Source organism: Rhea pennata, chromosome 9 (assembly GCF_028389875.1).
Source record: "Rhea pennata isolate bPtePen1 chromosome 9, bPtePen1.pri, whole genome shotgun sequence".
In the NCBI taxonomy this organism is placed as follows: Eukaryota; Metazoa; Chordata; class Aves; order Rheiformes; family Rheidae; genus Rhea; species Rhea pennata.
In genome coordinates this window covers 12,426,504-12,449,027 of record NC_084671.1, presented here as the reverse complement: position 1 = coordinate 12,449,027, position 22,524 = coordinate 12,426,504, and the positions used below count along the sequence as shown (strand labels likewise).

At 50.6% G+C, this 22,524-nt stretch overlaps 1 protein-coding gene across 3 annotated transcripts; it reads left to right on the top strand.

Annotated features, from left to right (window-relative positions):
• The first annotated feature begins 1,402 nt into the window (after positions 1-1,402).
• Positions 1,403-20,054, top strand: BCL6 (BCL6 transcription repressor). 3 transcript variants are annotated; one of them, XM_062582454.1, is made up of 10 exons: positions 1,403-1,476; positions 9,914-9,952; positions 11,042-11,209; positions 12,219-12,440; positions 12,578-13,561; positions 14,147-14,328; positions 15,451-15,618; positions 17,272-17,402; positions 17,880-18,017; positions 18,760-20,054. In XM_062582454.1, the coding sequence occupies exons 3-10, from the start codon at positions 11,049-11,051 to the stop codon at positions 18,901-18,903; spliced, it is 2,130 nt and encodes a 709-aa protein (XP_062438438.1). In that variant the 5' UTR covers positions 1,403-1,476; positions 9,914-9,952; positions 11,042-11,048; the 3' UTR covers positions 18,904-20,054. The 3 variants fall into 3 exon arrangements, with proteins under 3 accessions (XP_062438438.1, XP_062438441.1, XP_062438439.1); XM_062582455.1 differs by lacking the exon at positions 1,403-1,476 and adding an exon at positions 8,824-9,781; XM_062582457.1 differs by lacking the exon at positions 9,914-9,952 and having other exon boundaries at positions 1,430-1,476.
• Positions 20,055-22,524: the final 2,470 nt, after the last annotated feature.

The following is a 22,524-nucleotide window of genomic DNA, read 5'->3' as shown; positions in this document are numbered from 1 at the left end:
ATAAATACGCAATGCTCGGAGGTGCAGATGTACAAATCTCGACAGATCTGCATATAGGGTGACAAATTTACATAGAGGGCTAGAATAACGCGCTCGTAAGCTCCCTTCTCCCTCCACCCCCCCCCCCCCGCAAGTCTATCTGTAACACGGATTGGAAAATCTTTGCATTTTCACCGTTGCCCAAAGCCTCCTCCAACGGCTAAAGCAGGCCTCCACAGCTCCCTCCCAGAGCTCAGAAATAAAGGCAGACTAAAACTATTAAAAAAAAAAAAAAACTACTTCATCTCACAAAGAAAACCAAACCCAATTTTGCATACGACTATAGTTAGACATTTACATACAAACAGAGGAATTCAGGTATTTACAAACTGCTTACAATCTATTTTGCAACAATAACAACAACAACTACGAAGAATTCACCCACCACTTGAGTCCTGGAAAGAAAAAAAAAAAAAGAGAAAACAGATAAAAATAAATCAGAATCCTTTTTTTTTTTCGAGAACAAGCATACTCCTTGCTTTAAAGCACAACACCAAAAAAAAAAAAAAAAGAAAAAAAAAGAAAAAAAAAAGAAAAAATAAGAAGAAAGGGCAGGAGGAAATGCACCGGGGGTGGGGGAAAGGGATGTTTAAGGAAAAAGCTTCTTTCAGCGGCAGTAAATCCCTTCTAAGATCATGAGAGCCGAGTATGGTTATGTATGTAAAAAAAGAATGATGACTGAGGATTAAAAAAAAAAAAAAATCCAGTGCAATGCAGCAGGATCCCGGGGTTGGTTTCTTTTTGATTTTTTCCCCTGAGTTAAAAAAATAAAAATAAAACGCGAAACTTGCCAAAAGAAGAAGGGAAAAATAACAAAAAGCCTAGTTTTCTCTCTCTTCCTTTCCTCCCTTTTGCACCGCCCGCGATGCCTATCTGCCCGCGCCAGAGGGGCGCGCGCGCTCCCCCTCGCCCCCCGGGGGCGGCGGCCCGGGGCGCAGGGGCTGCGCGCGCTGCGCTGCGCCGCGCCGCGCTGCGCGGGGGGCCGCGCGCCGGGACCCCGCTTATGTCACCGCCGCGCCGGCCCCGCCGCGAGCTACCAGGGACCGCGCGCGCCGCGCCGCCGCCGCCGCGCCCCACGTCACAGAGCACCCGCCGCCACGTGACCCGCCGCCCGGGCGCGACCACTGCGCGAGCGGCGGGAGGGGGGGCCGCCGCCCGCCCGGACCCCCGCCGCGGCCGCCCCCTTCGCCGCGGCGCGGGGGGGAGCGGGCGGCGCGGGGGCGGCGGGCGGCGCGGGGGCGGCGGCGGGCGGCGCGCGGCGCGGGGGGGCGGCGGCGGCGGCGGCGGGGCGGCGGGGGAGGGCCGCGGCCCTCCCCGCGCTGGGCGCGGTGGTAGGGTCGGCAGCTCAAATTCCGAGAATTGGGCTCTGTTGATTCTTAGAACTGGGGTTCTTAGAAGTGGTGATGCAAGGAGTTTCTAGGAAAGCCCGGAGACCAGGTGATTGCTGCTGCTATTGCCGCTGCCGATTTTACCCTTTAATTCTCTCTCTCTCTCTCTCCCCCTCTCTCCCTCTCTCTCTTTTTTTTTCTCGCTCTCCCTCCCTGCCCCTCTCCGCCGCTGCCAGTCGCGCTGGCGCCGCGCCGCCGCTATATATTTCTACCGATTTTCGCCTCCCCGCTCCGCGCCCGGCGGCAGGTGCGCGGAGCCGCCCCGACGGGGCCGCGCGGCGTTTGGGGCTCGTTCATCCCACATCGCCCCCCCCCCCCCCCGCGCTCCCTCCTAGCCGCCACCCTTTGCTTGCCTTTTTTTTTTTTTAATTTCTTTTTTTTTTCTCTCTCTTTTAATTTTTGCTTTCCCCTCTGGCTGCCCCGACGGGGCGCCGCCGCGGGGAGGGGCGGCCGCGGGGGGGTCGCCGCCGCCGCCGGGACGGTGGTCGCCGCGGACCGGCGGCTGTTCCGCACGGGCGCCGCGGGGCCGGGCGGGCGGCGGCTCGGCACCTGCGGCGGCCGCCGAGCGCGGCGGCGGCGGCGCGGGGGTTGCGGCGCTCCTCTGCGCGGCCGCGGGGGCCGCTCGCGTCGCTGCGCGGGGTCTGCGCGTATGCGCGGCGGCTGCCGCGGCGCGTGGAGCCTCCGCGGACGGGGGGAGGGAGCAGGGGGGAGGCGGCGGAGCGCGTCCCGCGGGCAGTGGCGGCGGCGCCGCTTGGGCCTTTCCGCATTATTCTCCCCACTCCCCCCCATCCCGCAACATTTATTTTTTTTTCTTTATTCCCCCCCTTTCTTTTTTTTTGGGGGGGGGGGGAAGGAGGACGTTTGCGTCGTCCGTGCGCTGCGCGCCCGCGGAAGGGCCGCTGCGCTTTGCAACCTGCGGCCGCGCCGCGCTGCGCGGAGCCGAGCGGGCGGTGATGGAGAGGCCGCGGCGCTGCGCCGCGGGCAGCGGGGAGGCGGCCGCGGCGCTGCGCTGGCCCCGGGAGCCTCGCCCAGGGCCCGGGACCCCCCTGCGCCCCGGCGCGGGGACCCCGCCCCCCCCCCCCCCGAGGCTTTTGCCCGATGGAAACAAAATAAAATTACAAAAGAAAAAAGCGAAGGCAAAGCTCTGGCGCTCGCGGAGGCGAAAGTGCGTGAAGCAATTCGGAATATTACGCGGAAGGCTTAAAATAATAATAATGATAATGCTCCCCCCAACCCGGGCCGGGGGGGTCCTGGGAGGGAGGCGGCGGCCGCGGTGAGCGAGCCCCGTGAGCTCGGCGCGCCGCTCCGCCGCCGCGCTCGTCCTGCGCGGCCGCGCAGCGCCCCTCCGCCGCCAGCCCCCCCCCCTTGGCCCCCAAAAACACGGGGGGAGGAGGAGGCGGGCAAGCGTTCATTATTATTATTTTCTCCTTTTTTTAAAAAAAAAAGAGGGGGGGCAAAAACAAAACCGAAAAAGCCCAACTTTTATTGCGAAAACTTTTTTCGTGGTCAGGCAGCAGCGACCTCTCCCGGCCGCCCCCTCCCCGCCGTGCCCCCCCCCCCCCCGCCCCACTCCTGGAGTTTGCAAAGTCACAGTACGAATGTTATGAAATCGCCCCTTGTGAAGGAGGGAAGCGGAAAGCAAGCCGCTTGTTTAGAGAAATCCGCGGCGGCCTCTCAGATGTGCCTAAAAAGCCGCCTTTGACCCCTGTTGCATTTCCAAGGAAGAGGCAAATCTGGATGTAAAAGCATGAGTCAAACAACAGAAAGCGACCCTGACTCGGTTAGCTTTTTCCACTGAGTCGAGGAGGTGCAGGATGGGTGCTGAGCGAGCCTGTGGCAGGCGCCCGAGCCCCAGCGATCGGCAGCGTCGTGGTCTGACGTCTGTCCGGGGCCGAATCCGTGTCGGCGCTGCTGGAAGGGGCAGCAGGGCTGGGGTGCAGGATCAGGCTCGCTGTCGATCCTTGGATGCGTGTTGATTGCTGTCGTGGTGTTTTAAAAATTACTATTTGCGGTGTTGTTCCAAAGGCTTACGGGATATATGCTTTAAGAATAAATGCAGGCTTCCTCGTAGCAATCCTTGGAGGTGGGGGAGGATTCAGTTCAGAAATTGCTTTGAAAATATTTTAAGACAGATCTCTTTCTATTTCTTTCTTTGTTTCTCTCTGTGTCTGTGCAAACACAGATATAACTTGAGATTCTGTTATTTTCTTTTAATGAAGGGATTGCTGGCTTAAGAATTTATATCACAAATGGCAATTTTTGCCCCATGAAACAAATCATCAATTCGTTAAAATATTCAAAGGCTATCTAGCAGTTTTCCAGAAGAATGGATTATTACGTCGTTCCAGTAAGAAAAGACTTCATCTCTGAGTGTTCAATTTTGACTAGCAAAACAGATCAAAGATCTCTTGGGATGCATTTCAATTCCAATTTCCAATCCCCCTCAGTTCTGACTGTCTGAGTCAATATTCAGAGAGGAAGTGGAATTTAACTGGTTAGTTATTATTGCAAAGGAAGAAGTCGGAATGAGAAGTGATTCTTACAAATCCCACCAAAAAAAAAAAAAAAAAAAAATCTGTCAGAAGTATTTATGATACTTCAGACATCCCTGTTCACAGCACTGGGAGGACTTAAGTCTACTGTCTGATGAAGCTAAAATAAACCTAGCAGAAACATTAAGTTTTGAAAAACAAGGCTAGAAAAGCTCATAAAAATAATGTTGCTCAGACACATTTTAAGAGAAACAGAATTACATCGACAAAATTATATGTTTTCCAGGTTTGGTTGGGGTGTTTTATTTTCCAAGGGGAAAAATTGCTCCTGCAGCAAAGCTAACTGGTGCCATCTAGTGTCACATGTTTTCCTCCTTCTCTGGCCGGGGCAGTGGCTGAGCTAGGAGGCTTGGGAAAGCGGGAACATGTTTATTAACATGCTTATAAAAAAAGAAAAATGCTTGCTAGCCAAGAGGAAGGTAACAAAGAAACTCTGGATGCTGCTGAACTTACTTAAGGAGCCTAATTGGAAACAACCGAGCACTTACTAAAGTCACTGGCATTTCCATATGGAGTTCTCTCTGGGTCTTGTCATGAAATCACATGTGAAAATCTTTCCAAGTTGTGGTGTTAATCTACCCTTGAATTTTTGCCTGATCTAGGAGGTATTGTAGAGCTCTTTTTCCCTCTCCTCCCCCCTTCCAGCTATGAGGGCAGCAGCCTAATAATAAGATTGGGTTTTCTTGTTTGTTTGGGGTTTTTTTTGTTCTTGTTTTGTTTTTTCTTAGGAAATACATTAACATTGTCTTCAAAGCCCTGTTATAAATGCACATGGTAAAACTTAGTGAGAAAATGCTCTTTTGGACGCAGGGATTAGAGTCTTTTTTTTTTTTTTTTTTTTTTAATGCCATATTGAAAAAAAGGAAAAATCGTGCTCCATATGGTATAGATGAGTAAAACAAAGCTCTAACCAGTATGTGGACTTGTCATGGTGCAATTTATGTACCTCTTTTTATTTCTGTCACTGTGGTCAACTGGACCATTTCACACAGTTTTAGTTCATGGGCTGTAACGTTTGGGCTCCAGACTCCGCATGAAGAACATCTACTTGTTCAGCTGGAGCCTGAAGTGTTGTTTTCAAGTTTCTGAAAGTTTGTAAAATCTAAATTTGGTGAAAAGTTGACTGCATGTCCATAACCCCTCATTCCGTTTTATCGTAGTGTGAGTCTATAAACAGGAGTCATGTATACTGAGTGCCTGTATACTTTTCTAGATCTATTTTTAAACCATTCTTCTATTTGGCAAGAAGTGGCACTTGGTTTCCATGTTTACAGCAGGCTTTGGTGAACCTCAGGAGTTGGCAGTTTGGTTAAATGAGTATCCAAAAGTTATCTGCTGACCAGTAAACTTCTTGAGACTGCAAATTTAGAGTGCAAATGTAGTCCTCCCTCCATTTTTTTGTTTAATTTAAAATCCATGTGAAATCTTGCATGTATTCAGTTGCAGCAGGACACCAAAAGTCAAGAATTTCTCCTCTGTCAGGGAGCATGTTGCCTTCAGGGCTGCGTAACTCTGGCAAGCTCAGCGGAGCTTTGCACCTAGGACACAGAAAGCTAAGAGAGTTGGAGAGGAGAGAAACTTCTGGGCTGTTTTATTTCTCTCCTCTTCCCCCAGGCTGTTTGACCTTGGAGTTACCCCTCTCCTCAGACGCATGAGGAGCATGTCCTGTACAGCAAGGAGAGCTTGGGACAAGTGTGCTGCAGTATCATGGGTCCTGAAGAACATATCTTGTGTTGGACATGGCAATCTCTGAAACAGATCTCCTTAAACCTGTTTGTTAAACTTAGTGTGTGGTGGGGTTGAAGGGATCTCTACTGTCTTGCAGACCTCAAGCAGTATATGTGTCCCTGCCCTGTGGGTCCTGTGCCACATCCAGGCTGGATGCCCAAATGGCTCCTTGCTGCCAAAATGGGCTGTTGTCAATCTTGGCCCCAGGAGTGAAGACAAGAGAGGAGAGGGTGTACTGGCTCATGAGTTATGGCCCTGGCGCAGGGGAGGGATGTTTGGACATAGCTCGGCCGTGCTGGGTCCCAGATCCCACAGCAGGGAGCTGCAGAGGACCAAGTCTGTGCTCTGTCATCAAGGCAGTGCCTCAGCACAGGGCTTGGCGTGGGCAGAGCACTGCCTTGGTCTCCTGCTCTCTTGAGTAGCTCCCTTGACCTTAAATGCGAGGGGATTCCTGCCATCATTTGAAAAAATTAATGTGCTGAATTGTTTGGGGTCGTTTGAAGTGCTGAAGAAGGTTTGACTCCTTGCTTCTCCAGGGCACTCGCTGGCTCTGCCTTGTAGTCGGATCTTGGCTATGTAAAGGGCAGGGGGAACCCTCTCGGTGGAAAACAGTGGAGATGTTTTTAGTATTCCCCCCTCCCTCCCCGGCATTTTCTTTTGCAAAGACCAAAACAACTTGAGCTGGGCCCTCTTTCAAGGGCAATCCTTTTAAATCCTCTTTTGAAGTACAAACCCTGAAGTTCCCTGCAGCGCTCGAGAAAATATGCCGTTTTCCTGGTTCCAAGTGCTGATAATAAACCCGTCCAGATAATGTATTGCATTTCCTAGAAACATTTGTTTGCTGGCAGGAAATTGGATCAGATTGAAAGTTAGCAGAGACCGCTCGATACAGTGAGTGCAATCCGCTCACGGAAGGGTACGATGGAAAAAACTACAGAGCTCGCGCTGGCGATGCTGCTTTTGATCTGTGCTGCTGGTGTGTGCTAGGGCTCCTCTCGGGCTCACCCTTCTTCAACTATTATTAACCAAGCCACGTTTTGGCCTAGACGCCAAACAGAAGCTGCTAAATTAATAAAATTGTGCTCTGACAGCTCAAGAATGTTTAGTGCTCCCTGACTGCATGACACCGGGAAATCAGAGCTGGGCACTCGCCTAACCCCAGTGCAGAGCATCTTGTTCCCCATGGCTTGAAGGACCCATGGCTGTGCCTCAGGGTCCCCCCTTCCCTGCCTCTAGTCCCTGTGTGGAAGCACCCAGGTGTCCCTTGATGAGATGGAGTAGTGCTGGTAGAGGTGTCCCCATGGGCAGCTGGTTGTTCATGCTGTGCTGGTGCCCTGCAGCAGGGCAGGAACGAGGGAGCAGGGGCAGAACGGTGCTTCCCCTGGGCGGGCAGTTTCGGAGCGCTGTGTGGGATGGAGCTATGCGGAAGAGAGACTTCAGCTGGCCCATCGGCACCATGGGCTTCGGAGCACCGCAGGATGGCAGGGTAGGAGAGGGGGGTACTGAGGGGTAGTTGTGGCCCTCCGCCTGACTAGGTGTGATAAAGGGGTGACGAGAGGGTTTCCTCCATGCAAAGAGGGTAGAGGAGCAAGAGTATCTCACCTTGCATGGTGCTGTGGGGGGGTTCCCTATGCATTAGGGGATGATAGATGGAAAGGGATTTGCTATAAATAGGAGAGAAGATGGATTTTGAGGGGGTTACCAGGGTTTCTCCCTTGCACGAGGGAAACTGGGGAGGCCTCCCTTCGCATGGGCGGAGTGGAGCTGAGCAGGGCTTTCCCCCACGCGTAGAAAGCACCAGCTATGGTGCTCCCTTCCTGCGCCTGCCAAGCCGGCCACCGCGGCAGGGCAGTGCTGGCCCTGGGCTCCCTTCCAGGAATGGGCTTTCTCGGGGAGGTGCCGACAGGGAAGGACTATTCTGTGAACCGCCAGAGCAGACCCGCAGCCTTCCTGGAAGGCAGTGGCGGTAATAGTCCCATGCTACGCCCCCCCTGAAATGGGCCACGCTCCCAGCCCAGACCTTCCTCTCTGGGCACAGCAAGCCCTGGCGTGCACTGCTGTGCACCACCAAGTGCTGCGGGCTGGCCTGCACCTGCAAGGTACTGAGCAGGAAAACTGGGGGGCGGGGGGGAGGGACGACCTTGGGGTGATGTTCTAGCCCCAGCCGAATCTCAGGGTGCCTTACGGGCTTTGGCAGGGGAAGTGGAGAAGGCCCTGCTCGGCCACAGCGGTCGTTTCTGCCCCTCGTGCTTGTCCCCTTCTCTGCTGGTCCCTGGGTCTTTGTATCGTCCCATGCTCAGGGTGCAACGATGGTCTTGCACGGAGGCTGGGAACGGCAGGGTTAACCCAGCTCGGCACGGCGAGGGGAAGGAAGGTCTCTCTCCCTCTGCGCGCCCACATCCTGCAGCCGGGAGCGCTTGGGATGCACCTGCCCGGCTCCCCGGTCCGTGGGCGGCGCAGGGGGCTGGGCAGCTCCTGCAGCAGCACAGGCGGCACTGGGAAGAGATGATTTTGGAGGGTAAGGAGGATGTAAGAAGGTGGGAGAGGAGCGGGGTGCTCCCTGGCTTGGCAGCACCGTGCCCTGGCTGCAGGAAAGGGAGTTCGGTTACAGCGGTGGCTCCTCACGTGATGTTCAAGGGCACAGAGTTCATGCTGCAGTTTGTAACTTTGTTAGTTTGTAAATGGGTCAGCTTGTGATGGTTTGGTGACATCGGGGTAAGGCTCCAGGAGCTCGGAGGAGTTTGCGGTACGTCCAGTGGCACGGCCGAGGTTGGGACGTGACCCGGCTGACTGGGATGCATGTGATCTGCTGATGTGGAAACACGGATGCGTGCTGGGCTCCTTACAGAGCGCTGTAAGTCCCTTGGCTTTCAATTGAAGGTAGCAAGCGGCTGGCAGCCAGCATGTACAGAGAGGTCAGAGTCTGCAGTATTTGGGAAATGAGTCACTTTTTGCGTGTGTGTGTGAAGCTCTAAGCTAGCAAGGCTCAGAGCAGCTCTGAAGATTTGCATCTGATATCTGGAACGGGGCTGCAAGATACCCTTCTGGGTTTTGTGTGTGATGCTTGGCCTTAATCACACCTCTTCTTCCTACCCCAGTGTCTCTGGTGACATGGGAAGAGCTTGGGTTCTACATCTGAGCATCTCCTGCAAGGGAGAGGGAAGGGGGAACGCTTGTCCTTGCAGGGCTAGCTGGAATCCCTGCACGAGCTGGAAATAGTCTTTGACACTTTGCTCCTGAAAATGTTGGGATCAGACCCTAAATAGTGTGATGAGGATCTCAGGGTGTACAAAATTTGTGCACTTATTTATTATGATTTTTGTTGTTCCAGCTAGGGCGGCTACCTGAGAGCCCTCTTCCTGGCATTGGTACTAGGTCAGCTGTGCTAATTATTTTTAAGGAAGTTGGGAAATAATAGCCTGAGTTTTGGAAGACATTTAACTCCTGTATTTCCTCACCATGCAGCCACAGTTGTGTCACCCACGAAGCCAACTGGTGGAGGCAAAAATTGCAGTTCTGGGGAAGGCTTTTCCACTAGTCTTGGCAAGGTGTTTGTTCTGGGTGTGCTTTCAGCTCCGCCACTCACTTCCTATGTGATCCTGGCCAAGTCACTTTGACACTTTATATCCTTATATTCTGAAGTCAGTTTGGGAGTACTATTCCTGAGCATTTTCACTGATGTCTGAAGTGCATTGGTATCCTGAAAGTAGCTATTCTGGAGGACTGAATTCAGGCTCTTTTGAGGTTTCTGAGCAGAGGTGCAGTGGATGTGTAAGTCATACCTGTTAATGAGGTGCTGGGAATATGGCATTGGTATTGGATATGGCTGGGAATTTGGTCTTGGCAGGGGAGAGTTATCTCCAAAAGAAGTGGTGAGAAAATTCTTGCTCGACTTCCCTTCCCCACCTGCCTTTAAGTTCCTGAGTCATGGAAATGAAAATCTCTTTGGCATACGCCCATGATTTGGGCTAGAGGGTGTGGAAGAAGCTATGATTGGATCCTCAAAGCCTGTGGTTGTGATAAGAACATACTGTACCGGAAGAAACAAATGTTAACCTTACTGGAGAGTAGAAGGTTGGTTATCTCTAGCTTTTATCCCACTGATACTCTAGTGAAACAAGCTTGTGTCCTTTCATGGTCAATTTGTATTTATCAGCTAATGTGGCATTTCTTTTTCTTCATAGTTTTCTTGTGCTTTATTTGTAGGTTTGAAAGAAACTTTTGGACTGTGAATTGAGGCATTGGGTATGTAAATTTAAATTTTGTGCCTCCCCCCCACCCCCTTCCCTTAAACATGTTGAATGAAATGTTTCATTAGACCCAGCTGGAATTTGTTTTCAGGAGAGCAGCTGCTCTGTAGAAAATACTGTACGTTCATATCCTGCTGGGAAAGGAGGAGGAGACTGGTTGCGGGAGGGAGTTGGTCATTGAAGAATTTGGCATTGAAGATGCACGTTCCAGCCCAAACTTTGGGCAAGGGAATTTTTTTGGACTGTTCTGGGTGTTGGGTGGCAGGCTGCTTGCACGGCGTCTCTGACACAGATCAAAGGGCTGTTGTGTTGGGGGAAGGCTTCATATTCCTTGACTGACCCAAGCCTTCCTCACTTGGAGAGACTGAGCCGAAGTGTGGACTGCAGTCCAGCAGGTTAGATGAGTTCTGTTCCTGACTACTGCCACCAATTTATTGGGAAATTCTGAAGAGGTCTTCTCCAAAGTGGCCACTTGGGAGCAGGGAAGGTTCATCAGTAGGTTTGGTGGTGGGTTGGTGCTCAACCATGGCCTGTTTTCCAGACGTTGAATTTTTTGCAGCTGCTGTTGGGATAAGACTAGTTTTGATTCCCATGGCTCGATCTGCAGCCAGTCAGCAGAGGAGGGGCGAGGGGGGGGGGGTGCTTGAGAAAGGTCTTGAGACTGAGAAGACAGCATGTTGGGGCCTTCATGGAGTCAAACCCAAGAAGCAGTCATGGTAGGAGGAGTGGGCTGGGGTGGAGCCATCATGGTTGAGGCAGGGAGAAAGAGGAGCCAGTTAGGTAACTGTCAGGAGGGTCTGGTTGCCTTCGCCCACCAGCTTGTTGGGTGGAGCTGAGACACACTAGGTCTTGCTATCCTGAGAGACCTTACTGAGCAGCCTGGCATGCAGTTGAGGTGGAAGCTGAAATGCAGTCATGTCCCTGTTTGTTGCTTCTTCTGAGGCTGAGAAGCTGCTGTTGTCACCACCACCAACACTTCACCATGTGAAATCTTCCCAGAGGGCAACCGTGTCTTTGCTGGGTTTAGGGTGCTTTCCTGGCCACTTCACTGTTCCCGTACTCCTCCACCTTCTGTTTTGAGCAGATTCAAGATGGCCTCACCAGCAGACAGCTGCATCCAGTTCACTCGCCACGCGAGCGATGTTCTCCTCAATCTCAACCGCCTTAGAAGCCGGGATATCCTGACGGATGTTGTTATCATTGTGAACCGGGAACAGTTCAGAGCCCACAAAACAGTCCTCATGGCTTGCAGGTGAGTGCAGGACCCTGTCCCTCTGTCCCTTTCTGTTTGCTCTGCTTTTGGCTGCCTGCAACACTGCTGAGTTGCTTGGGAAACCTGCAGGTTTTACAGACAGGGAAACTGAGGCAGGGAAGCAGAATTCAAATGATCTACCAAGAAACTTGTACTAGAAAATGAGTTAGAGCTAGGACCTTTTATCTATAGCATGGTGCCCAGACCTCTCTTTCTTGCATGCGTACATCTGCCCACACGCAATCCCTTGAGATAAACAGGAGTGCAGCAGACGTGGGCTGCATCTCTGAAGGCAGAGCACAAACCTTCCATTAGGGTAGGAAAGGGGAGGGAGGGCTAGATGCTCACTGGGGTGAGCAAGTCCTTTGTGACTGCAGTGTCCTCTGTCACTGCTATTTTTAGAGCTGTTCCTCGCTGGCCCCCAGTCTGCTGACTGCACCCACCTCTGCTGATTTTCAGGCCTAGTGGGATCTGAAATCCCTTTCCATGTCTAGGATTGCTTCCTAGCAAACTCTTAATTAAATGTCCCACTCTCACTCAGTTGCATCACTGCAGGTGCCTTCCACAGTCTCCTGTTGGAGTGTGGGGATGTGGAAAGGCAAGGATTAGCTATTAGAACATTTGAAAAATGTTTTGCCAACATTTCCTTTTTTTCTAGTTAGAATGTGTGTGTGTATCTCTAAAGAGACTTCTGAAAGAAATGAGACACAGTGGGAAGGGAGTGGCAGAAGAACAACAGAAAAGGGGAATTTCTAAACCAGCGCAGTGGGGAGTTGTTGAGCAGTTGAAATCTAAAAGCAGGCTGTTCTGGTTGGTAAAAGTGCAGAGCAGAAGATGCTTACTAAGCTGGGAAACCAAGCCTGATGATAAGGGAGAAGCTCATGGAATGCTGTAATTGCCTCTGGCTCCTTTACTCTTCAAGAACCCTTCTGTGCTAAAGGATTTCAGACAAATTCCCTTTTTCCTCTAAATTGTCATCACAGTCATCTTCTGTGTCTCCTCTCTTCAGTGGCCTCTTCTACAGCATCTTCACTGACCAGCTCAAATGCAACTTGAATGTCATCAATCTGGACCCTGAAATCAACCCAGAGGGGTTTTGCATCCTCTTGGACTTCATGTACACATCCCGTCTGAACTTGAGGGAGAGCAATATCATGGCTGTGATGGCCACCGCACTGTACCTGCAGATGGAACATGTGGTTGATACTTGCCGAAGGTTTGTCAAATCTAGGTGAGAGCCATGAGTGAACTTTGGAGAGTCTGAGATGTTGTGTTTGGGTGTGTGGGGGTGGAAACGGATATAATGTCTGTGAGCTTAGCTTTGAGTACAGAAATGACCATCTGTCCCTCCTTTTTGCCTGCTTGCAGTGAAGCTGAGATGGTATCTGCTATGAAGACTCCAAGGGAAGAATTTTTGGCTGGCCGGATGCTGAGCCACCCAGAGGTGATGGCTTATCGGAGCAGAGATATCTCAGAGAACAGCATGCATCTCCGAAATGGATCCCTTTGCGATGGGAGGGCCTTTGCACCTGGCTTGTTCAACAGTTTGTCTGGCTCCTCCATTTCCTACCCTGCATACAGCCCTCTCCCTCTAAATAGCTTCCTTGTGGATGATGACTTGCGGGAGATGAGGATGCCCCTCTCTGAACTCTCAAGGGCGAGTGCCTTCCCAAAAGAGAGGGTTCTGCCATGTGACAGTTCTTGGACGGTCCCCACTGAGTACAAGAGGACCATCACCGACATCTCTGCCAACATGTGCCACTCCACGATCTATGCTCCAAAAGAAGCTGCTGCTGAAGAAGCCAGGAGTGACATGCACTACAGCGTAGCCTCTGGCCCCAAACCTGTTGTCCCCTCAGTCCGGAACAACTCCTACTTCTCTTGTGACAAAGTGGCCAAAGAGGAGGAACGGACATCTTCAGAGGATGAGATCAGCCAGCACTTTGAGCCCACCAACACCCCCCTGGACCGCAAGGGACTCATTAGCCCCCAGAGCCCCCAGAAGTCAGACTGTCAGCCCAATTCACCGACTGAGTCCAGCAGCAGCAAGAATGCCCGTATCAGTCAGAGCTCCAGTTCTCTGGTCACCAAAAGCCCCACAGACCCTAAAGCCTGCAACTGGAAGAAGTATAAATTCATTGTCCTCAACTCTCTCAATCAGAGCACCAAGCAAGACAGTGCTGACCAGAACGAGATGGGAACCCTCTCTCCTCGCACCTACATGCCCATGTCCACCTGCCAGCAGTCCATGGAGCCAGAACATCTCAATGTGCAATCCCCTACCAAGATGAGCATGAATGGAGAAGATTCCACTATACCACAGGCGAGCAGACTCAACAATATTGTTAACAGGTGAGAAGATTCCCCTGAAAGACAGAACTCCCTGCATTGTTGGTGAGGGTTTGGAAGCGTGTGAAATAGCTATAGCGTTGGGCTGGGGAGTCCGGCTGCGACCAGGGGGAAACCTCTGCATTGGTGGAGCACTGCCAATGATGTTGGCTGGGTGCCAGCCATCTGCACGGTAGCAGTGCTGACCTGGTCTGGTAGTGAAGCTGGGAACGTTGGGTCAGGAATTTCTGGCTCACTCTGCAGCTTTGAATGTTTGTTTGAGTCTGGATTCACCCGGCCTGTTTTCACCTGAGTCTCTATGCCTAGAGCTTTTGGTTGGCTATGTGCTCTGGAAAGGCCTAACTAGCTGGGAGCAGTACACCATCTCCCAGATCTGGATGTTCCTAGAGAACTTTGAGGTCACTTCATGATGGGCAAAGGGAGGTGCAGGGACCAGTTGTTGATCAGGGCTCTGCTGTGTCACCACAAAAGTCTCCCCAGAAAACACAGATGTTCCTCGTGTCTGGAAGGGTGCAAACATCAAGGGCCTAATAGCTCAAGCACAGCAAGAGCCTTCTCACGGCTGTGTGCGTTGCTGTCCTCCTACAGGTCCCTGGATGGGTCCCCTCGGAGCAGTGAAGGACAGTCCCCACTGTACATGCATTCATCAAAGTGTAGCTCCTGTGGCTGTCAATCCCCACAACATGCTGAGATGTGCCTTCACACCCCTGGCTCAACCTTTGGAGAGGAGATGGGGGAAACCCAGTCTGAATACTCTGACTCCAGTTGCGGTGAGTCTCCCATCCCTGCTTGCCTTTCCAACTGGCAGGCAAGGGGGCTCTGCAGTCTAGGGACCTATCTACCTAGTGCCCTTCATCCAAGTGGGCAGTCAAAACTCTCTGATGCTGATGGATCCCAAAGCGCTTTACGGTGCCCTGCTCACTGACTGACCAGCTCTGCATGCAATGAGAATTGCTTCTGCTCTCCTGCTTTTCCTTCCAAACACCATCTAGACACTTTGTGCAAGCAGTTAGTCACCTACTACTATATTGGCAGCTAAGGACAGGAAATGAAGTACACCCCACCCTTCCAGAACCACAGGAGAACAAGCTTGGCAGATGTAATGACCCTGATGGAGATTGGGCAATATAGTGTCTCATGCATCTGTCACAATGTCTCTTCGTTATCAGGGACCCCAATGTACACATCTGGAGAAATGCAGATAATGAGGCTTGCAATACTGTTACAGAACTCCACATGCCTAGAGACAAGGACCTTTGCACCCATCTGCCCATAGCACAGGGAGGGGGAATGTAGAATTATTTTCCTGTGATATGGGATGAGATCCCCAAAGGGGACTCAGGTGTGGTGATGCTCAAGGCTAAAGCATTTAAGAGTTAGGTACCCTTGTACAGGGGGACCTTCCTGGTGCTCCAGATGTTGACGATTTTTCCATGCTCAGGGAAGACATCTGTACACAAAGATGTAAGGCCTCTAAAGGTGCTAGAATTGCTCTAGGGCTGAGCATGCATCCTTTGGAGGATGCCTGATAACTTGGATGCCTTTGTAGACCTCCCTGAAAGATGCCTAGGTGAGATGCCTGACTTCCTGTGCTGTGGGAGCAGCTTTAATAAGCGATAGCTTGTGTTGCACTGAAGGAGAGGTGGCTAGGAATTACTTCGCAATCTCAAGCCACACATGTTCTTGCTGCATATGCAAGAAGGCCACGGAGGTAACAGCATGGTGCAAGTGCAGCTAACCTCAAACGTCTGGGGTCAGCACCTTGTTCCAGTGCTTGCTCTGTTGGCTCCAGTCCTTGCTTGGTTTGCTACTCCTATCCAGCAGCATCCTGGACCATGGCCCACCAAGGAGCCAAATTACTCATCTCATTGCTCTCCTCTCTGCTCTCCCAGAGAACGGCGCTTTCTTCTGCAATGAGTGCGACTGTCGGTTCTCTGAAGAGGCCTCTCTCAAGAGGCACTCTCTGCAAGTCCACAGTGACAAGCCCTACAAGTGTGATCGCTGCCAGGCTTCCTTCCGCTACAAGGGAAACCTCGCCAGCCACAAAACCGTCCACACAGGTACAGCATCGGCCTTGGAGAAGACTTCCTGGGGAGGCCTTGAGCCAGTGGGCTGCAGTGCTCAGGTGTTAATGGCACAGTTTTGTCCCACCTGCAGCATTCACTGCTCTGTGTTGTTAGTTCTCCGTGCTGGGAAGAGCAGGGGGCTGGTGTGTTGGTGCAAAATGCTTCTCAGTGCTGCTAGGGAATCTGGACACCTGGGTTCTGCTGCTTCTTGGGCAGAGTGCCTAACCTGTCTGAGATTCAGCTATAAATAGGGGAAATACTGCCCTACTTCCTAGGGTGACCAGAGCTTAGTTGTTGTGAAGCAGTGGGTGCTGCTGTTTTAAAAGCAGCTTGCAAAACACATGGCTGGGAGCAGATTCACACCCTCTGGATTACTTTGTGGTGGGTAAAAGAAGGATTCAAAAGCTCATTTAGGGAGAAACTTTTTTTTTTTCCCCTATGTCCTAGAAATTTGGATCATATCAAGCCTGCCAGAAAATTTGCTGATGGGAAAATCTGTGAACAAATGGACTCTCTGTGATTTGGCACAATGAAAGTCAAGAAAGGAAAGGGATATTAAGGGTTTAGTCATTTGCTGACAAACATAGGGGTTTTTTTATTGCTTTTATTAATGCTTAACGTGCCATCAACCAGTTTACAAGTCGAGGAAGAGAAGTCTGTGCTAAAGACTCAATGGTGCTGTACTTGATCTGATATAATGCCCTGGAGTCTTACTTAAGTTTGATGAGGCCTGCACAGATGAATAAAACAATGCATGTGCTGGGCTAAGATTTGAAAGTGCAAGGGGTAGGAGTCTTCTGGGCCCTCCAGGCCCTCTGGATATATCAGGGAAGAACTGAATTCCTGCCCTGATTTTCTTGAATTAAAAACAAAAATAAGGCTGGAGGAAAAATGATAGCTGTTCCCCACTCCCCGCAGAGCCCGTCTTTATCCATCCTGGAGAAACTTGTTGAAATCTTTTTGCAACACTGCTGGCTGTGAGAAAGTCAGCTGGGGCCGACAGCAGTAATTGTAACTGAATAATGACTTGGGAGCACTGTCGCTGGGTGTGCCTTGGCTTTCCGCTCTATCAGCTCTTCTCACTCCTCTGAAGAGGTGATGAACAATTGAGATGGGATGTGCTCAAGACCATTAGGAGACCAAAGTGAGCCGGGCGGCTCTGCGTGGCTTACTCATGGTGGTAGAGAAGTTCAGGGTGTCAGAGTGTCGCTAGGCAGGAGGAGTGAAATTGTTAATCCTCGGCAGAGTCGGCCAATGTTTTCTTTCATGTCAAAGGCTGTACCTCCCGACCCGAAGAAGATAATAGTAGCATAATCCTCTGTCCCTGGGAGGAGCTGGAGGACAGAGGCTGCTCCTACCTAGACTTCCCTGCTAAAAATATCCATGTGGTGGTTGCACGCTGCATGCCGGAGGGCAGGCTCCATGGTGCCCAGCTAGCTCCCACACTGCACAAGCTGTAGGGATGCCCTGGGCTGAGATGGCTGCTGCTGAGCTCCAAAACAAGCTATGGGTATTGGAGCCAGTAGGTTGTGCCATGGGGTGCCTGTAGAGATTGGGCTGCAGGGGCAGCAGCTCTGAGGAGATCGCTGGCACATAGGTGCTAAGCAGCCAGTATTTATCCCTTCTTTCTTTCTCTTGGTTCAACAGGAGAAAAACCATATCGCTGCAACATCTGTGGGGCACAGTTCAACCGGCCAGCCAACCTGAAAACCCACACGCGCATCCACTCTGGCGAGAAACCATACAAGTGTGAGACCTGTGGAGCCCGATTCGTCCAGGTGCGCGTTGCTGTTGGTACCTGCAGTGTTGGGGGAGATGGAGATGGCCAGAGCCTCATGTCTGAGACCTGCAACCCTCTTTCCATGAAATTATGGAATAAAGAGGGGCTTTGAGCTCCTAAGGGCCACTTTGTTGGCTTACTAAGAAACCCGATTTCTGATTTTAACTTCTGTTGTCCACTTCCTGTTATGGATTGGAGATCTCAAACCTCAGACAGTTATGGCTCTGACTGCCAGCTAGAATGTATGAAGGGAAGAAAAAAAAAAAAAGCCATTCTGAGCTTTGGCTGAGCAAGGACTGAGAGATTGAACTTGCAGCCACGATTTGGGCTGTTGTAGGAGGGTGTACTGGTCTAGACCAACCTCATGTGAGGCCCCCTCCTGCAGACCCCCCAAGCAATGATGTCCTCAGGTTGGCTGGGCAGAGCCTCCTGCTGGAAACCCTGGCTGCTCTGTAACCCGGCTGCTCTCCCACAGGTGGCTCATCTCCGTGCTCACGTGCTAATTCACACCGGGGAGAAACCTTACCCCTGCGAAATCTGCGGCACGCGCTTCCGACATCTGCAGACGCTCAAAAGTCACCTTCGAATCCACACGGGAGAGAAACCGTATCATGTGAGTGATCTTGCTCTTTGCAGGGAGCTCATGGCCGGGAGGGGAGCACTGTCAAACCTGGGAGGTGGGAATGCGCTTGGGTGTTTGCACGGGCCTGGTTCAGCACCACCTCCTGAGTGCCCTTCACCAGCCTTACGGGGCCTTACAGGGCTGTTTGCCAAGGTCATATTTGTTCCCTTGCTCTCGCGTTAGCTGATGCCAGCATGGTATTTTGTCACAACCGGCTGTGCTGGAAACTGGCTCTGGTTCTGACACGCGTGCCAGCCTGGGTACATCTTAGCTGCTCTTTTTTCTCTCGCCTCTTCTGGAAGAAGGTCACACTTCTCCAAATAGCTATGGCTTAAATTACCACCTCTTACTGTGCATAGGAACAGGGCAAAGCCCTTTGAGCATCTAGGTGAAGGAGCTTGGCTCCATGTTCCTGGGGAGCAAGTGTCCCATCCTGAGTGACCTTGGAATTTGTACCTCTCCTAAACTGAAATGTACTGGGAAGCACCCGCAATGTGGTGTGTGATCCCAGGAGAGCTGATTGGGTGCTGAGGTCAGGGTTAAGGGCTTAGAGGGACAGCTGAGGACCCCTGGGTTGTGCTTAGCTTCTCCATGGCAGCCCTGGCTAAGTGCCCCAGCTGCCCCCATGCACACGAGGGATGCTCCCAGGGCAGCTCAAGAAAGGCAGGCGCTTGCGTAGGCGCAGTCAGACCATTGCCTCTCATGCCCTCCACCTTGCCTCTTGCTCCCACAGTGTGAGAAGTGCAACCTGCACTTCCGCCACAAAAGCCAGCTGCGGCTTCACCTCCGGCAGAAGCACGGGGCCATCACCAACACCAAGGTGCAGTACCGCATCTCGGCGACCGAGGTGCCTCCGGAGCTCCCCAAGGCATGCTGAAGGCTGAGGATTTCCCCAGAAGCATCGCAGTGGGGAAGGGCAGGAAAGGAAGTTGTCCAAAGGATACTTAAAACTTTTAAAAAAGAAAAAAAAAAGAACGAAAAAGAAAAACAAGAAAAAAAATCATCACATGATGGAGTGCCTCTAAACCCATAGTGCAGATAGGTGGAAAAACATTAGAAATAAATTAAAAAAAAAAAGACGGGTTTTATTTTTTCCCAGTTATGTGAAACTAAAAGAAAAATAAAATAATTATTCAGATCTTATTGTATATAAAACATAAAAATAGTCATTTTAAATGTCTGTGCAGTGGAGTGTTGATAAACTCTGGAGTCTAACCTTCACAGCCTTTGCCGTTTGAAGATGAGGAATGTAATGTTGATTTATGGGAACAGATTTTTTTTATATGCAAAATGCGTGTTCTTTTAAAGTATGCTATTAAAGAGAGGGCTTTAACTTTTTTAACCAAAGGTGAAGGAATCTATGGCAGAGTTGTAAATATATATAGATATAAATATATAAATATATATATAAAATAAATATATATAGACCTTTAAAAAAGCTATATTAAAAATATATAAAATGCATTAAAGGCTCAGTTGGACTCTGCAGGCAGAAGCCACTCTGAGAATCTTTATTATGATAGAGCACTTAACGAGATATTTTAAAGTATTGCATCTGTACAAGTAAGAAAATATTTTGTCTAAATGCATCAGTGTATTTGTATTTTTTTGCAAGTGAAGGTTTACAATTTACAAAAAAGTGTGTATTAAACCAACAAAGCTGCAGAAGGAATTTAAAATAATAATAAAGTGTAATTTTTTGTTCTAGTTCTCAGTCTGTATATATGTAAAATGTGGTTTCGCACGGTGCCTTTCTTTTCAATGGAAGTTTTCAATGTATGGACTATATTGAGCTCAGTTTCTTCTTCAAGGTACAGCCTGACATTGCAAAAGGAGTTTTGGTGGAACTCTCTATTGGAGAATGTTGTTTTTGTTTTGTTTTTTGGTTATTTTTTTTTCCAGTCTTATTTTACATGCTTGTGTTATAAACAATCTCGGGAGACAGGGTTTGGGCTGTGTCTAAACTGCATTAATGCATTCTGTAAAATATAGCTGTACAAATAAAAGAATAAAATGAAGAAAAGTGAAGTATGATGGAGTGGAAGTTCTGTCCTTCTAATTATAGGTCTCAAAGGTGAACCCCTGCCTCGGGAAGGGGCTGAGCATCCCAAACCTGGGCACAAGCTCTTTGCTCAGTGCAGCTCTGCCCTGCATCAAAAGAGCATCAAAGCTGTTTAAAGCAGCCCTTTCCAGGCTGTGGGCCTTCCCTGGCAGCAGTTTGAAGAGGCAGAAGCTTCTCTGTGGCTCATTTATGAGGATACTGGCCACAAGAATTGCCAGCAAACAAGGTTGTTAAAGCTTAGTGCCCACCGGTGCAAGGGTGGGGGGCTGGTAAAGCCAAGCGCTGCCTCCTTTAGCCCAAATACTCTACAGCTTGCAACTGGGTCAAGTGGTGGTGGCCTCTAGTGCAAGGTCAGAGCAGGACTCCAGCTCACTGTACTGGATCCTGGTGGGCTTGTCATGCTCTTCCATTTCCTACTTGATATTTTAGGTGATTGCACCAAGCAGCCAGCAGAAATAGGGCAGAGCCAGGGAGAGACCCTTCACTGTAAGTCCTAAGGCTGATTCCAGATGGTTGGAGAGTTATTTATATTTCCTGGAAATTCGTGCGCTTGCCAGAGTTGCTCAAGGAGGAAAACTGCCTGCTGTAGCTGACAGAGCTGCTGCTTTCCAGTGCTGGCGGCATGGAGGCTCCCTGTGCAGGGCTGGTGGTTTGACCGTGTTGCACAAGGGTTCAGTGGTGGTAGGTTTGTAGCCCCCTCCAGGAACTCGCTGGTCGATTGTGTCTCTAGGCTGCGAGCCACCATCACATGTTGGCTGCTGGCCAGGGGTGGGAAGGTCAAGGTTTGTCGGGGTTGAGGGAGCTGTGATGAAGTCCCTGGGCACTCTCCTGTTAATGAGGGGAAGCAGTTGGGTTTGTACAGACCTGCAAACTGAAGCCAATGGGCAATCAGACCCCCAGGAGATGGGGATGCTCTGAAGCACACACAAGTACCATGCTCTGTGCAAGCATTGCAGTGTGCCTTTCCTCATGAAGGCACAATGTTTGCAGAAGACCAAAGAGCCTCATCCAAAGGACCTCCAAATTATACCGGCCAGACTGACAGCAACCGGAGCTGGTGTGGAGTGAGGCCACAGGTCAACACAGTGGTGAGATCTGAGGTGGATTAGTTTTATTTCATTTTCACTTAAATATTAATTTATGGATCATTTTAGTGCAGGGCTCAAGGGTGGTTCACAGATGGTGGACTTTGAAATATTAGTGGGAGGGGGAGGACTCAGCAGGTCCATGGTGAAGGGGAGGAGGAGGATGAGCTTTCCCATGTGCTGTAGGACACAGACAGGTAGATGATGCAGAGAAAACCTGAATGTGAGGGAAACAGCACTTGCCTTGAATCGCTACTCGATTTGGGCCCTTCCCACATGCCAAGCATCCTTTCCAGGGAGCAAGGCGAACCAGAGGGTTGGCCAGGAATGCTGCGTGGACAGCCTTGTTGCTGAGCACTCTTCATGGGGGCAAGCATCTTTTGCCCCCAAAAACTCCCTTCTTGTGCCTCCTGCCTGGGCACAACAGCATTTCTCACCCCCTCAGGCTGAGCACAGCCAGCACACAGCACAGGAGGAGCGTGGCCTCCGTGATTCACCTGTAGGGTTGGGCAGCACCAAAGCACGAGCCTTTATCAGCTTATAAATGTTAGACAAAAATTTAGGGACAATCCCCCCAAATGGAGCACTGCATGAGCAATGGAAACAAGAAAACCTACTTTACAATCCTGCTGCCTCCTTTCCTTTCCTTCCCCATGCCCTATAGGTTTGTCGGTGTTGAATAAGGCTGGCTGTGCTGGTGACTGTGCTTATGTATCATTTGGGACACTTGTTTCAGTGTCTCACTGTCCTTGGGCGCTCTGCCTCTCTGATTACTGGAAATCAGCACGTTGGGAAGTTGCTGGGTTTGGGATGATCACCCCTACTTTGAACAATCAGGCTATGTATCGGGGACCTCCATTTCCCATTGGCTTGCTCAGCTGCATTTGCAAAACAAATACTGTATATTCCTGGATCATGGCTGTGTTTCCTTCTCCTAGTAGATTTTTTTTTTTCCCTAACAATGATGTCACGGCTTTTCCTGGCAGTTCAGCTGATGTGATAGGAATCTTTCCCTCACTGTCTGGGGGGCAGAGGTCTGCAGTCATCTGACCCAGCTGGCCCTTGCTTGCGAGCTTTGTTCAGCACTTGCGGTATTTACAGAGGCCAGGGAGCGTTCAGACGTCGGCCTGCATTACAAACATTTTGCAGCTGCAGAGTCTGCAGATGGTGAGCTGATCAGGATTGCCAGTCTCCATGCCACAGGGTAACATGCCCTTTGAAAACCTGGCTCCAAATACAGGGCATGACTCTTCCCAGGCCTCAGAAGAAGCACCACTACCAAAATGATTAACTGGGCGCTTTTCAGGAAATTTCCCAGAATGTATTTGAGTAGCTTTTTTGGTACCCATCT